At 37.2% G+C, this 15,991-nt stretch overlaps 1 protein-coding gene across 1 annotated transcript in view; it reads right to left on the bottom strand.

Moving 5' to 3' along the window:
• UBE2W (ubiquitin conjugating enzyme E2 W) overlaps window positions 1-15,991 on the bottom strand; it is a 34,460-nt gene that overhangs the window by 4,652 nt on the left and 13,817 nt on the right. Inside the window, exons 2-5 of the mRNA XM_083822673.1 lie at window positions 11,830-11,921; window positions 6,497-6,599; window positions 3,844-3,999; window positions 2,748-2,823 (exon numbers count right to left, since the gene is read on the bottom strand). Of these exons, the coding sequence (XP_083678799.1) occupies window positions 2,748-2,823; window positions 3,844-3,999; window positions 6,497-6,599; window positions 11,830-11,921 (427 nt within the window). The remainder of the gene's footprint in view (window positions 1-2,747; window positions 2,824-3,843; window positions 4,000-6,496; window positions 6,600-11,829; window positions 11,922-15,991) is intronic.

The following is a 15,991-nucleotide window of genomic DNA, read 5'->3' as shown; positions in this document are numbered from 1 at the left end:
TTGTTCCCAGCTAAACAAATCCTAGGCACCTACTGGAAAACAAAATAATCTTCAAAGGCATATGTTAAAAATGATGACAATCTCCTCCTGTCTTTTCACAATACAAAGATTCAATTTCACATTAAAGCTAAGCCAGATTAATGGCTACTTGACAGCAGAATCAGCAAAACCACTCTGCATCTCCCTCACATATTAGGACTGGCACTTAACTGTTTTTCTTTCTGGGCTTTTAGATTTTTCTCCCCTAATTTACCCAGCCCAAAAGTGGTTCAACCACAAGGCTAGATATGTGAGACTTCAGCAGAAGCAGAAAAGTAAGATGACAGAGCCACCACTTCTAAGAGCTTGTAAATTTTTTTAGGTATACCTCAGGTTGAATACAGATCTTTTCCAGAAAGAAACACTTAAAATTAGCAGGCAAATTATACTTCCCATTTTAGTGTAATCCACCATTTCTTCAAACCAGTTAGGAAAGTACTGAAAATTGAATGATCGTCCTCTAGAAACTTTTTATATGGCCAGAAGAGAAACAAAATTACTATTAATTGAGAGCAGGAGCAAGGGGTGCACAAAATTTTAGGGAGAAAAAAACAAACAAAAAACCCTCCAAAGTTTAAGAAAACTTTTGTCCAACAGACATCAGTGTTTTGTTTTAATATATATACACATTTAAGGGGGGGGAGGGGAAAGGAAGCCCAATAAACTTTAAAATATGATCTACTTTGTAATTGGTAATTAAAAAAGGAGTTAAAAATACAAATGAAAATATTATGAACAAACCAGCAAAAGTTATTTAAATAACTGACTTGTTTTCTCTTGCCTCTTTGGTTGCCTTTTTAGGTTACTCTGACTTTGTGGGGGAGGAAAGGGTTTCCTGACTTTCAAAAAACAGCCACTGTGTAATTACTTTGAAGTAATTAAATTATTTGTTTAGTAGACTATAAGGAGCTTGATTTCTTTGAGCCACAGTTATATAGCAACTTTCAGAGTCAGATAACCACATTTCTTTTCATACTCATTTGGAATTTTGCCTGTTTAACTCAAATTGAATTTCATGAATAAGAAATCAAAGTAGTATCTGAAGACTGTTCTCCTTAAGACTTCAATCCTGAATCAAAAAGAAACTCTACTACAAATTCAAAGTAAACAAAACATGTTTCAATCACAAGATAAAGCCACTAAATTAAACTTAACTCATTTCTCTTTAGAAATAACTAGCAAGTGAAAACAAAATTAAACATCAATAAAAATTCTCCAAAAATTGCCAATAAAGAGAAAGCAAAACTAGAAATAGTTAAGGACCAAGCATATTGCAAGAGCGAGAAAACAGAAAATGAAGAGAAAGTGATTACTGACTAATTTAGTGAAGATGAAAAATCCAGCTTATTATCCTTGTAGACAAGAGTATTATTATTCTTGGAGCCAGTTTTAAAAACAGCGTAATGTACAACCACATGATAAACAGCCCTAAATTTCTTACATACTTGTTAACCCCATGACATACAGCACTCCTCTTATTGTGACTGAAGTCAACTTGTTTTAGAGAGACTATTGGAGTATTATAAGAAACACAGTTTCATTCTGCTACATTACCATTTATCAAAAAAAAAATGGGTATCAGCAAGTTTTATGAAACACTCAATTTTTTAATCACATGGGCACTGTGGGTTTTTATGAATTTAAGCATGAAAGCTTTAGCATTTGCCTCTCCATTTCTGCTACCTCAAACTACCTGATCTCATTTCATATACAGGACAGAACGTGTCCTGGGGTGGGGAAACAGTGAAAAAATTAGGATGTCTCATGACAGAGGCTTCAGTGAAATGTAGCAATAAGACCAGCTCTTCTTGCACCATTCTAGCATGCAGTATTTTCTACTCTAATACAACCCTTCCCCAAACACATAGGCTTCTGATAACCACCATTTGATAGTATTATCCTAGGGAAAGCAAAGAAAGTATTGGCCAACAGGAGAAGAGAGAAAAAAAGCACAGTCCATCTCTACCCTCTGCCCTGCTCTTCCTTTCCTTTCTCACCAACAGACCAGATAGGATAACCACATACAACCAACCCCAGCCCTGGGAAGATGACAAATGTGGAGCCAGAAGAAAGAAACCACACAGTATGAAGTCAGAAAGAGAGCAGATGGTGGGGGGGGGGGGGGGGGGGGGGGAACAGTAGCACTACGGACCCTGTAGTACTATACATAGCAATTTTGGTGTATATATCATGTATGTGTAGAATCTTACTACTACACTACTATTAGTTCCTAAGAACCTTTAAGTCAGCCAACTGTCTCACACTGAAAATTCTGATGAACAGGGGAAATTACTGAAAAAAATAAGGCTGCCTATAAACATATTGGTGTATTTTTATTGCAGTGAAAGCTTTTAAAGTGTTACCACCAACAAAAGAAAAAAATGGTTTTAAAGCTACACCTAGTTTAATTAAGGGCATTCCCCACCCACACCTTAAGACTTGTCATGGACTGATGTAGTTCACAAGAACTTTTATTCAAATTCAGTCCTACAACGTAAAACACGAATCTGTGTCGTTTAAATTTCAACCAGGAATTATTAAAGTGTGATATAAAGAAATTCACAGCAGGTATCTCAGAAATGGGATTTTCATAAATTTTGGAAATTAAAGTATTTTAGGCTTTGAATGAATTTACGCTACTTTCCTACATTTTAAGTGCCTTCAGTCTAAAAGAGCTTCAAAATTTCTGGTCCTAGTTAAATACTTACCATGATACCACCATTTTGTTTTCTTTGGATTCTTGTTACATGTTCTTACATAAAATGAGTTATCTGGAGGTCGCCTCTGCAACAGAAGAAAAGACCTACAAATAATCAAACAATCCTCATATTGTAAATACATGAACTATTTAATAAGCTTAGGAAAGGTTATCAAGTGAATGCAATGACAACGAGGTAGCAAGCAGGGCTACTGCCCTTGCAAGAAAAATCCCGGTAACGATTCTTACTGGAGATACTCAAGTCAAGATTCCATGAGAAATTCCAAACCACTTGAAGACAGATTGGGGATGGGAGAGGGGATAATTAAAAAAAAAAAAAGCACATAAGAAAGGAACAGCTGTATAAATTCCTTTGTGGTTTGGAATCTCATTTTTATATATTAGGTCCAATTCACATCCATAAATCTCAGCTTGGAGTGGGTGAAAAACGAGTTTTGTTTAAGCTGTCATCAAACAAGTATCTATGTCTCATCAATACTTCATATTCTTCAGTTGTCTTTATAAGTGTCATCAGAAGGCAGAGAATATAATACAAAGCAATCGGGTGGTATTTTTCTACCAAATACACATGACTACAAGTGACAGGAGTGTAACAAATACACGTCTGGATATCACTGATATACAAGCTCTGAATAAATTAACTTCCACGGGAATTCCACTCCAAAACAAATGGTCAAGAGCAAAAGAGTAGCCTCCTTTACAAAAGAAGTCTGAGTGCCATTCATTTATGAACAAAAAATATCTTGGACATCTGCATTAAATACATTTAAATAGTCACTTTGCACTGCCTTTAGAGACAATCAATTTACACAGAATCGTATGAATTTAACTTCACAGTTAGTACAAGTAGAAGGGTTCTATCCATGCCGCTTTTCCAGCAATGATACGAGCAAGTCACCATAAAAAAAGTTTAAAAGTACTTACTGCACTGCAAGTTTGCAGCTCTAGCTTAGTACTTTTTCAATAATAGAAACATAGAGTACATTTGCCTGTTTCAGAATTTCAGAAGCAAGAATCTTACTTTGCAAAAAAGAAAACCAGTAACTTTCACTTACTCTACTCCACCGGTGCTAAAAAAACCATACCTTTTCTTTGCAGCTGGAAAGCATGCTAATAATGCTAAGACAAACAGATTGCACTGAGAGAGCTGGAGACCAGTCTTCTGTTAGAATGGACAAACAGATATGACCGTTGCTATAAACATGTGGATGAACAGGAATATTGTCACCAGTAAACATGACCTAAAAAAAAGAGAAACATTTGTAATTTATTTTTTGTATTAATTGTTATTTATTTTTTGTATTGTTATTTATTGTCCAAGTTTTAAATAAAACTGCATGGCTTTTGGAAAAACAGCAATATCTTATTTAAGAAGTGGATTCTACCATTTTCACTTACAATAAATAATGCAATTTACCACATTAGATTCATTCATTTTTGCAAGCAATTAATTGAAACGTAAAATGAAGTGACAGAATCCTTATTAACTAGTGAAGATGAAGTTGCATAGATGGTTAAATGGCAGGTTTTTTTCCTACAAATATCTATACAGAGTAGAAAAATGTAAAGGCAACAGTGTAAAGATATCAAACCAAAATTTTTAAATCTTGTAGCCTCAGTCCTTTACATCCTAAGAAATACAGTTGCATAGCCAAACCCTGGATTTTAATTGTTTCATAAGCCACAATATTATACACCAAGAAACACAATGAGACTTATAAATGAGTATTTCTATTATCCTGGACACAACAAAGTAAGTTCTGGACAACTCATAAAGAGTTAAATGAACTAACCCAATTAATTATAACTTCTACAACCACAGTACATTGCCACATAGGAAATATTTTTAGATCATTATTTTAAATAGAACTTGTTTTTATTTAACATGGGTGAACAACAAAAACAGCATTGAGAACCTTAACTCTTCTCTATTGAAAGATAACATCACAGTCAAAAAACGGTTAGAAAACCAGTTTTAACAATTACTGCTCTTACAGAAGTTTCTGTCAAACACATGGTTAGCTCAGGACCAATGGAAATGGAGTAAAACCAATATCCTCACAGCAGCATTATACTCCTGAGCTCCTTATCCAACATAACCACTATAATCTTTTATGATTATGAATGGTAGAGTTGTTATGTCATTGTACTGTATCCCACAGCCTCTTAAGTATTTCATAAGTTCACGTACATGCACACACACACCCATCTCGTTGTTGCCTACAAGAAGTATCACCTTAATCACATGTGAACTTGAAGGGAGAGAGCTTAACCTGTTTGCCTAATAGCATGGAGTCTTCTATAGCAGTAGAAAAACTGGATGCATAATGATCTTTCATAGATCTTTAACAGATATTTCTTAAGCACTGAAGAGCTTACCTTCATAACCTGTAATGTATTTCATTTCTATCTAATGTCTTTGCTTTACAGGAAAACGAGGACTAGGCAAGTAAGTAAAAGCACACATGTTCTGACAGATAACATATATTTAATGTAGAAAACAACCAACTGATTAAGCAGAGGAAGTGTAAATTGTCAATTCACAGTAAATAGATTTACAGGAGGGAGAATTATAATCCAGAGGTTTGTAATATAAATGAACTCAGCATACAGCAGCATGATGAAAATTCTAGACATTACAACAATCAAATACCCAGTACTTAAATTCTTAATTGCCTTTTGTGCTTAAAAATAAATACATCTGTGTACATGTACTGATCTAGTTTGCCGTTTTACAATAAATTGCATAAAGCCCCACACACACTTTGGGTAATGAGCACAAACGGTACCTACTTGGAACCAAATGAAAGTGATTAATCTCTCATAGGTCACCTACAAGTAGTTCACCGCAAACCTGACAAAATGCAGATGTGCAAGTGCCAGTTTGTTCCTTAAAACCTGAGACTGAAAAGTCAGCATTCCAGTTTTTAACATAATACCTAAAGATACGTATGTTTACAGTTTAAGTGACTGTCATAGCTCCTTGCTTAAGCTTCACTAGCCATGAGAAAAGCATCAGAGATCACTCTTTGAAATTCAAGCTCAAACAAGGCAAGAAATAAGGCACTCTCACTTTTCTTCTTCCTTTCTGATGAGATCAGAAGTGATAACCTAACACCTCTTACAATCCTTTTTTTTAAAACATTCCTCACAGGTAATGGACAGATAGATGTACAGAGGTCATTCTGCACCCTGGTAGTAATGCTGCAATTAATGTTACCATGAAAGCAATACAGTAGTTTATACCTTAATTCTAACCACTAGACTTGTAGGCCTCTCAAAGAGACCAGGTATTTACGAGAATTCCTACCACAATAACATTTTTTTGGCAGCCATATTAACCATGGCAGCAGAGAAGATGCAAGAGTTTTAAAAATGAACTAGAAAGACGAAGTTAAAAGCAATAGGAAAGGGTATGAAGTAGTTATTTGTTAACTCCTATGCTGCAGTAAAAAGCACCTTCCTACTTTGTGTTTCTCTTTCCTATGACACAAGTATCAAAAAAAGCCTCATGCGTACACCATTCTTTCATCTCCTATGAAAACACGTGGATTCCAATGGATACTATAGTTCACTGCAGACTCATTTCTAAGAGTAAAGGCACCTGCACAATATGTTTAATACAAATTAAAGTAACTAAACTGCGTATCAGGATACGTGGACAATATTAATATTCAGCACGTGCCATGCAGCTATAACCTAGAGGTAGAATTAAGCGGGAGATAAAAAAGCAGTTACCTGAGGCGAATCAAAAGGATACCGACTACTGAACTTAAATAGAAGTTGAAATTTCTCCCCTTCATATAGTGTTCCTGGAGCACCTTCCATGTCTACAATCCACCTAAGGAATGAAGAAAAAAATAGTATTATAGACTAATAAATTATAATTTCACTCCTGCAGCACAGGACAAATCGAATCAACTACTAATCAGCCAATTTTCTAAACTTTCCATTAGTATCATAAGAGAATAATGCATACAGCCCACATTTAAAAGAAACAAGCTTAGTATTTCACACGCACGCATTGCTATAGCACTACAGATTATACAAGGAATTATGACTTGAACTCATCACAGATCCATCAGTTCCCAATTAAATGACTGTTACATGAGCCACAGCTGACACAAAAGACTTGTTCCAAAGTTTATTCCTACATAAAATCGGGCTTGGAAGGAAACAAAGTAGTATGCATCTTTTTTCCACGCTGTTTTCATTTTTCTGTCACGGAAATCATCGTTATAGTTTACTAAAATAAAATCAATATCCAAGAGGGAATGGGGAATGCTGCTCTTGAACTTACCCCTACAAAAAAGTCAGAAACTAAATATTACGTGATCTGGCATGTAAGGGAACACTAAAACTGTAAAAGCTAGTAATATAAAAATGAAAAGGTCACAGTAAATTGAAAACAGAAAAAGGATGACTCGCAACTGGAATTAAGATGCAACATATCACAGTATGTTTTTCTTCTGCATCTACTTCTTCCACTGTAACATGAAATTAGTGTTTTTTTAAATCCAGTCAAAATAGATTCTGTATAGTGTTCAAGACGTATAACAACACCATGCTATCTCACTTCTGTCATTTTGGAGTTCTGTTGTTCATTTAATAGAATCCTTTGTAGCATCACTTCCCCATTTTTATCTTTCACCCTTGATCAAGTTTTACACATTTGAGGAATACAATAATGTAAAGATTTATCAAGAGACTACGAATGTCTCAAACAAAAACATGTACATCACTCCCAAGTGAGGCAGCTGAGAGTTTTTTTTAGAACAGCAACGCATTCAGAAAAGCCGATGTCTCCTTCAGCTGGCAGTCCTGATGATCCTATTCTCAATGTCTCTCCACCCTCATACCATATAGGCTGTCCCTGTATTTAAGTGTTGCATATTTTTCGTCATCTTTTTTTTAAGAAAATTTTTTTTCTCCACTGATCTGCTGTTGCACTCTTAAGGAGGAACGTATTTTTAACAGTAGGAGGGTAAAGGAGGGCAATGACTGTCCTGGGGAAGAGTCCTTTGACTGCAGGGCAGGTGGCACTGAATGTTAACAGAAGTGAACTGAATGGCACTTACAGGTAGCAATGACACTGTTGGGAGCCTCTGGGTAAGGCTTAAGGTAAATAAAGTGGTGTTGTTGTAGGAGTCTACTATAGACCATCCAACCAAGCTGACACCACTGTTGAATATTCTACAAGTAATTAAGGGATATCTCTAGCTCAACTGCCCTTGTCCTTACGGGTGACTTCAATTTCCCAGATGTTAACTGGGAATATCACACAGCTGATACCAACGGGTCCAAGAAATTCCTGATGCAGACTGAAGATAACTTCTTGGTACAGCTACTAAGGACACTGATTAGGAAGAATGCCCTCCTAGATTTGTTTTCAAATCTGGGATTTATTGAAAAAAACACTTGAAATAACACAATCATATTTTCACGACGGGAAAGTTTTGCTTAGTAACTTAACTGCCATTTATGAGGAGGTTACTCATCTGGTTGACCAAGGGAAGCCAGTAGACGTGATCTTTTTGAATTCCAGTACAGCTTTCAATGCTTTCTCTCACATTATCCTTCTGGAAATACTGTCCAGCATACAGCTAGACGAGTACACAGTATGATGGGTGAACAATTAGTTGATGGGTCAGGTTCAAAGGCTTACAGTAAATGGGGTTACACTGGGCTGTTAGCCAGTCACTGGTGTGGTTCTGCAGAGTCTCCATTTTAGGGCCAGTTCTGTTCAGTGTTCTCATAAATGACCTGGATGCAGGACTCTAAGATCACCAAGTACATTAATGGATAATGCTAAATTAGGAAGAGCTGTTGATTCTGTCAAGGGTAGAAAGGCCTTGCAGAGAGATCTTGATGTATTAGAAGGCTGAGCCACCACTAATTATATGAAATTTATAGCAAGTACTGGATTCGGTACCTGGGATGGTGCAACTCTGGCAACACGTACAGACTGGGGAATGAGAGGCTGGAGAGAAGCCCCATGGAAAGGGATATGGGGGTGCTGGTTAATGGCAAGTAGAATATGAGCCACAGTGTGCCCTGGCAGCCAGACGGGCCAACGGTACCCTGGGGTTGCATCAAGCACTACACTGCTAGATGGTCGAGGGAAGTGATTGTCCCAATCTACTCTGCACTGGTGTGGCCTCAAGTACTGTGTGCAGTTTTGGGTGCCGCAGTATAAAAAGGACATAAAACTATTAGAGAGTGTCGAAAGGAGGGCTACAAAGATGGTGAATGGTCTAAAGGGGAAGATATATGAGGAGCAGCTGAGGTCCCTTGGTTTGCTCAGCCCCGAGCAGAGCAGGCTGAGGGGAGGCCTCATGGCGGCCTGCAGCTCCCTCACGAGGGGAGCAGAGGGGCAGGCACTGAGCTCTGCTCTCTGGGGACAGCGACAGGACCCGAGGGAACGGCATGGGGCTGGGACAGGGGAGGGTCAGGCTGGGGGTTAGGGAAAGGTTCTGCACCCAGAGGGTGGTCGGGCACTGGGACAGGCTCCCTAGGGCAGTGGTCACTGCACCGAGCCTGCTGGAGTTCAAGAAGCATTTGGACAACGCTCTCAGGCACAGGGTCTGGTTTTTGGGTGGTCCTGTGCAGTGCCAGGAGTTGAACTTGATGGTCCCTGTGAGTACCTTCCAGCTCAGGATATTCTGTTTTGATTTATTCTAGCTGCACTTGAGATGACATATTTTGCTATGCCTTCTGCTTTTACATTTATACACACACTGCACCAACACTATTCAACTTTATTGGTCTTTGTGATCCAGAATCTCCACTTTCAAGTTTTTGAACTAGTTTCATTTATGAAGAAAATTCTGCCCAGACACTGCTCCTTTATGGTCAAGGAATCACTAGCACCCATTTTTCCTGTGTCGTTTTTGTTGTTTTGTTTTTTTTTTTCTTTTTCAAGCCATCTCAAACTTCTAATTATTGGGTATTTAAAAAAAAAAAAGATTGCTTAAAGTTTCAGATGACCTAGTTACATCATATGCTCCAATTAATTTATTCAGCTCCTTTCAAACCCCAGAGTACTGGTACACAAATGCATACTTCACCAACACAAACTTCAATTTGATTAAAAACCTGAGAACATGCTACTTTGCATCAAACACCCTTGAAGGGCAAAACATGATGTTACTAGTGTTGGGAAGCGAGTTACAGTGGCAATTTGAAAAAAAAAAAGTCCATAAACTGGAAGTTTTTATTTGCATGTAAGAAAATTGCATGTAGCAGAAAAAGCAATGCAGTAGCACTCTGGTGACAAAGACATCCTAAGAAAAATGGAAATCAATGAACAGAAAAAAAAGATTTCTCCTTTCACATCTCTTCACCTTCTGTACACTTTCCCTTAATTGCTATTTTTGTTTAAGCAAGTGAAAAAGCTCTTGCAAAATTAGATTGGATTTTCTTTGAGAAGCAAAATACTTTTTTTTTCCTGAAAAAAAAATTAAAAAAAAAAGGAATCTAAGTAAAGCAAGAAACAATTTTCAATCCACCAAATGTACAACGGTTTGCTATTAGTACCAAATTCTGGAAAGTGCTATTTCAACTTTTTTCAGTCATACTCTTCAGCATCAAGTATCACAAAAAACAGCACCATTTAAAAAGCAACAGCAGTATTTAACTTGGTATACAAAAAGCACTGAAGTCTCATAAAACCTCAAGTAGCACGGTCAGAGTGCCAGCACCAGAAATGCAAATATTAAGCAACATCACAAGTCAGCTCAACTTATGTATTTAAATCGATCCATCGATCAACAGTCCAGAACATGTAGCCTGAAATTCACTCTTAGATTTTCATATCTGCAAAGATTTTTCTAACATTTCTCTGAATTAATCTAAGAAAAAAAGACAGAAAATTGCCTAAAAAAAAAGGAGTCAACAGTCTTTGAATTTCAGTCAATTGAAAAAAATACTAGTTTAATATAAGGAACAACACTTGTCGATTTCACTAAAATGCACAGAATATTTAACCATATTTCTATTTCAGTTTTGCACAGCACAAACTACAGCAAGGTGGAAAGTCTAAAAAAACGAATTTGGACAACTTTGCTCTTTAAGAAGTTTTCTCTGCTTACTTTAGAGAAAGATGATGGAAATTAAGAACTATGAAATACACTCTAAATAAATATCATGGTTTTGGCTGGGACAGAGTTAATTTTCTTCTCAGAGGCTTACACTATGCCTGGTTTTGGATATTTGATTAAAATAGTGGCAGTAAAACACCAATGTTTTAGCTGTTACAGAGCAAAGAACTTTTTTTTATCTTCTTGTGCTGCCCTGACACCAAGGAGGCTTGGGGTGCGCAAGGAGCTGGGAGGGGACACAGCCAGGACAGTTGACCCAACCTGACCAAAGGGATGTCCCATACCACGTGGCATTGTGCTCAGCAATAAAAGCTGTGGTAAAGAAGAAGGAACGGGGGGACATTCAGAGCGATGGCGTTTGTCTTCCCAAGAAATTATTACACACGATGAGCCCTGCTCTCCTGGAAGTGGCTGAACACCTGCCTGCTGATGGAAAGCAGCGAATGGATTCCTCATTTGGCTTTGCTTTGGTGTAGCTTTTGCTTTACCTAGCAAACTGTCTTTATCTCAGTCCATGAGTTCTCTCACTTTTACCTTTCCGATTCTCTCCACCATCCCACATGGGGACAACGAGAGCAGCTTTGTGATACTTAGCTGCCCGCCAGGGCTAAACCACAACAATAATGTAGAAAGACTAAACCAGCTACTCCGTTATTTCATTAAATTTAAAGGAGTTTCACAGGTTAGTAGCTACGAGATGTTGTTAAATTAAAATATGCAGAAGCATTTACCAATTAACATTTTGTTAAACAGTAAAATGCCTAATACAAATTTAACGAATTCATTATTTGTGTTCTGAGAGTGTCCAGCACGTTACCGCAATATGTCCATTAAAATAAAATGTTTCATTCTCTAGATTAAAAACAAAAGTTCAGAACATTACTTGAAACAAATTGTGAAAGTGGCGTGAGGGGACTTTCCACAGCATACTTTTCAACTTGGTAGCAAAAATTAAACTATATATATACTTACTGTGTAATTGAATTTTGTACACTCTTTTCGTTTAGAGTCATTCCTGGAGGTGGATCATTTTGCAACGCCAATAGTTCTTTTTGTAATCTTTTCTAGAAAGAAATTATATAAAATAAGTTCAAATATTAAATGAAGCTCAAAAATTAGCATATGCACTAAAGTAAGTTTTTAATCAATTACTAAAAGGTAAAATGAATTTTATTTGAAAAATTAAATCCAAAGTAAAATTGAAAGGGGAGAAGAATAGAATCCTCCCAAAAATATTACACCAAAAATTCACAGGCTTTAGTTAAGCTTAGCATTTTTTCATTATAAGTTTTGTAACATTTACAACACTACTAAGTGAAGCACTGTTGCATTATGAAATACACAGGAGTATCAAGGATTTTGTCATGCTATACAGATGTCTATCACAGCTCCATAGTTAGCAGTAATACCTTTCATATTCCCCAGATAGCATCGGATTTACAATTAGTTCTCCAAGACCTTAACAGAACAACTCTTCCTTCTCTCTGTTATTTAAGATGCTTATATTTGGCACCTGTGCAAGTATTTTCCTTCTTCCAAGTCATCCCAAAGGACAGAAAACAAAACTAAACAGGATTATGTGGTTTTGTAGAGCACAAACTACTTTATAACTACAAAATAACTATATCTTCAAATCTCCAGATGCGCAATATTTAGAGAATCGTTATACCAGTAGCTCAGGTAATTCTTACTTCTTTTGACAGGGATAAATCAGTGACTGCAACCATTTCTGCAACAACAGAACCATTGCTTACAATTTATGCCATGAGGAATACACAGCCTGTGTGAAGTGATACCATCGGCAATGCTTTCAAAGAGTATTTTCTCTATAAAAGACGCTAAGGCCTCCATAGCACCTATACAATTCACTAACAGAACAAGAACCAAATCAGATTCCCAGTGTTCATTTTTTTTTCTTTTTGCATGAAGTCTGGGAAGACTTCAGACAGATTATATCCAAACCATATTTAACACCACTAACATGAATTAAACCACAAAGTTCCCAAACCATTTTACAAATCCTTGATTTGAATGGCAGGAATGTGTTGAAGTCAGTTCTCTTTCTGATTCTTTCCAAGACCATTGCCACATAAACCTCAACCGATATGCCTGGTCATACAGATTGCCATATGGAAAAAATACGTTAAAAGTTCAGAGACTAGAACCCTAAGCGATAAAGCAAATTCAAAATCTTTCACCTAGGACATTTTGAAATGTTAGGTAAAAATAGGAAAGAACAAATGTATTATACAAGAACAGCTAAAAAAATCAGTAGATCTATTTACTTATACATATAGACCAACTACACGAGTGTCTTTACAAAGGAACCTAAAATCCATCTTAAAATTAAGAACGCCCACACTACAGTAGTGGTATCTGATCAAACAGTAATTTGAAGAGAGGAAGTTTTGTTTGTTCTACATCCTACAAAAATTGCTGAATTACCATCACTTAAAATATCAATTGAAGTTTCGATCTATGGCTCTTTTCTTCATCAACCTGCTTTTCAGTGTAATCCAGTGTCAGTCATTCTTTCATTCACCTCATCAGCACAAAAATATTTTCTTCAACTGCTTTGCAGCTTTTCAGCTCTCACATGTAATATTTATGGTTCTTTCGAGAAGAAAAGTAACCCAAGGGAGCAGAGAGCAGAGAAGAGGAAATAAATGCGTACATAGCCAGCAGAGCACCACTGAAATGCCCTATTCTTCTCATGTTCAACATCTGCTATTACCTTCAACGGGGCCAGTCCATTAAAATAATATATATGGACAACGCACTGTCCATCAACTGCAACACAAAAATATAAGATCCAAAAGTGTACCCTAGAGAAATAACGAGAGATACTCATTATTTACCTAACCTATTATTTACCTAACCAGTAAACAAAATTGTTTCTTCTTTGATTGTCTTTAAAAATTCAATCTTCTCCAAGTCAACCAGTCCAAACAAGTATCAACAGAAGTTCAGCCTGATCTCTATTCACAGCTCTCATTAAAAATATCAATAAAAAAAAGCATGTTCAGGTTGTTACCCTACAAAGACGAAAAGAGCACGTTCAATAGAAAACTGACACATTATTTGAATATTCAGCCACAAACTCAGTAAAATATGTTTGCCCAGAAAAGCAAACCCGCAACATTACTAGCACGCAGGAAATGGAAACAAGATTTAGCAAAGAAACTTACTGCTTTGAAACAAGGGAATCAGAAAAGAAAACCTGACTATCACTACCTATCACCCAGGTGTGTTCTGACTAGCAGGAAGTTCCTAGGAATAGCTCCTCTGGAAGAGCAGGGAGGGAATTAGGGAGGATGTCAAGAAACCTTCCACTCTTCTGGACTCATTCTTCATTCAGAAGAATCTCCCAAACAAAAGCAAGTATCAGCAGAAAGTGCTTTTCCCTGCAACCTTACCACACCCACGCTAACGTCTCTCAGTTAGCAGCTCTGTTCTCCGTTATACTTTGCCCTTATGTATTTCATGTATCCCAACAATGATTCACTTGAGGATAAGGTCAGGAGGAAACATAAAAATATAAAAGTGAAGAGGATCTCACAGTAGCAGGAATTCAGAACAGAAGACCAATGACTGCCATCAGATATGGCACAAACTTTTCATTTTTCAGAGATTCTCTATCAAAGAAATTTATGCAACTTCAGCTATACCTACTACCTTGGATAACATCCTTTGAAATTAAAAGGAAAAAATATTATTTTATAATAAATTCTTAGATTTCTCCCATAACGACAAGAACTCTGAAAGGATTTGACAGGCTCAAGGGGAAAAAAGTGCTTTTAGGATTTCATAAGTGTTACTCTAGCTACTACAGTCTAAAGATAGAATCAAGGCAGTTTTTACACAAAGAGAAGGACTTTTACTGGACCAACTGATACGCTTTTAAAATTTGATGCTTTGGGGCACAAAAATCCTTATTTCTTTGTTGTTGTTTTTGTTTTGTTTTCCAACTGGAAAGAAAAAAGACATACTATCCATTTTATGACTTAGTAATATTCCATCAACCATGCCACGCAGGTCTATCATACCCGTGTATAATTATCAGACTCTCACCACAAGTTCTCAAAATGTGGTTTGTTCTACCAGGCACCAACTCAGTTACCTCTGCAGACTAACAGCTGCCTACAGACCTTTTTCAGAAGACGGTGTCTAGAAACTGGAACAAAAGGGAATCGTGGCCTACTAACCAGAATTCATACAACTACTGACAAACTGTTTTAACAGGGGCTAACTAATATGCAGAAATTTGTCTTTTAATTGGCCTGTTTGGTCAACTCATTCCAGTGTTGGAAAACCCTCATGGTATGGAATGTTTTCTTTGCATCCTATTAGAACGCCTCGCACTTCAATCTGCCTGCTGCCCCTTGTCTTCCTGCTGTGCATCTCAGAGGAGTCACGCTCTGTTTTCCTTGCAGACATCAGCAAGACCTTCCCTTTGCCTTCTCTTGTGAAGGCTGAGCAGCCTCTTGAGCATCGTGTAGCTCAGCCTCACCACCTCAGGAGCCACATGAGGTACTCCCTCCAGCGCACCAGGCCCTTCCTGTAGCGGGGCTCCCGACGGATGGTGCTCCAGACGTGGCCTCCAGTGCCAGGGAGGAGAAGCACTTTCCTCACGCTGCTGCCTACATTCTTGCACATACAGCCTACGATGCAGCTAAAGGCAATCAGACGATTTTGAGGATACTCTCCAAAGCTACCACAGAGGACTGTTTTTTTTCTTCCCCTCTTACTTACCACAACTTAAAATAAGTTGTCTCACGTAGCATCTCATTAATATCAGGAGTTATATCTAGTTTAAAAAAAACAAAACATACACACTTAAATGAGGCCCTTAAGGCCCACGTTCATACAGTTCAGTTGGGAAATTGAGCTCCTTGTTACCAAAGCAATTCAGAAAATTTCCAAAGTTTAAATGCAACAACTTCAAATTGATTCCTCTTCTGTGGTTAGAAGTGTTTGTACTAGCTGACCAAATAGGTTTCAATGAATGTGGATTTCCTCAGAGTAACACCAAGAACACCTAAAGACTACTGTAACATCAGAAAGATGTAAGACCAGAAACCTGCACCGGCAGCATCAAGATAATTCAGTATTCATTTAGTTACTTTATTTTGTT

Source organism: Anser anser (genome assembly GCF_964211835.1).
Source record: "Anser anser genome assembly, chromosome: 2".
Lineage (NCBI taxonomy): Eukaryota > Metazoa > Chordata > Aves > Anseriformes > Anatidae > Anser > Anser anser.
This window is presented reverse-complemented; position numbering and strand designations above follow the sequence as displayed.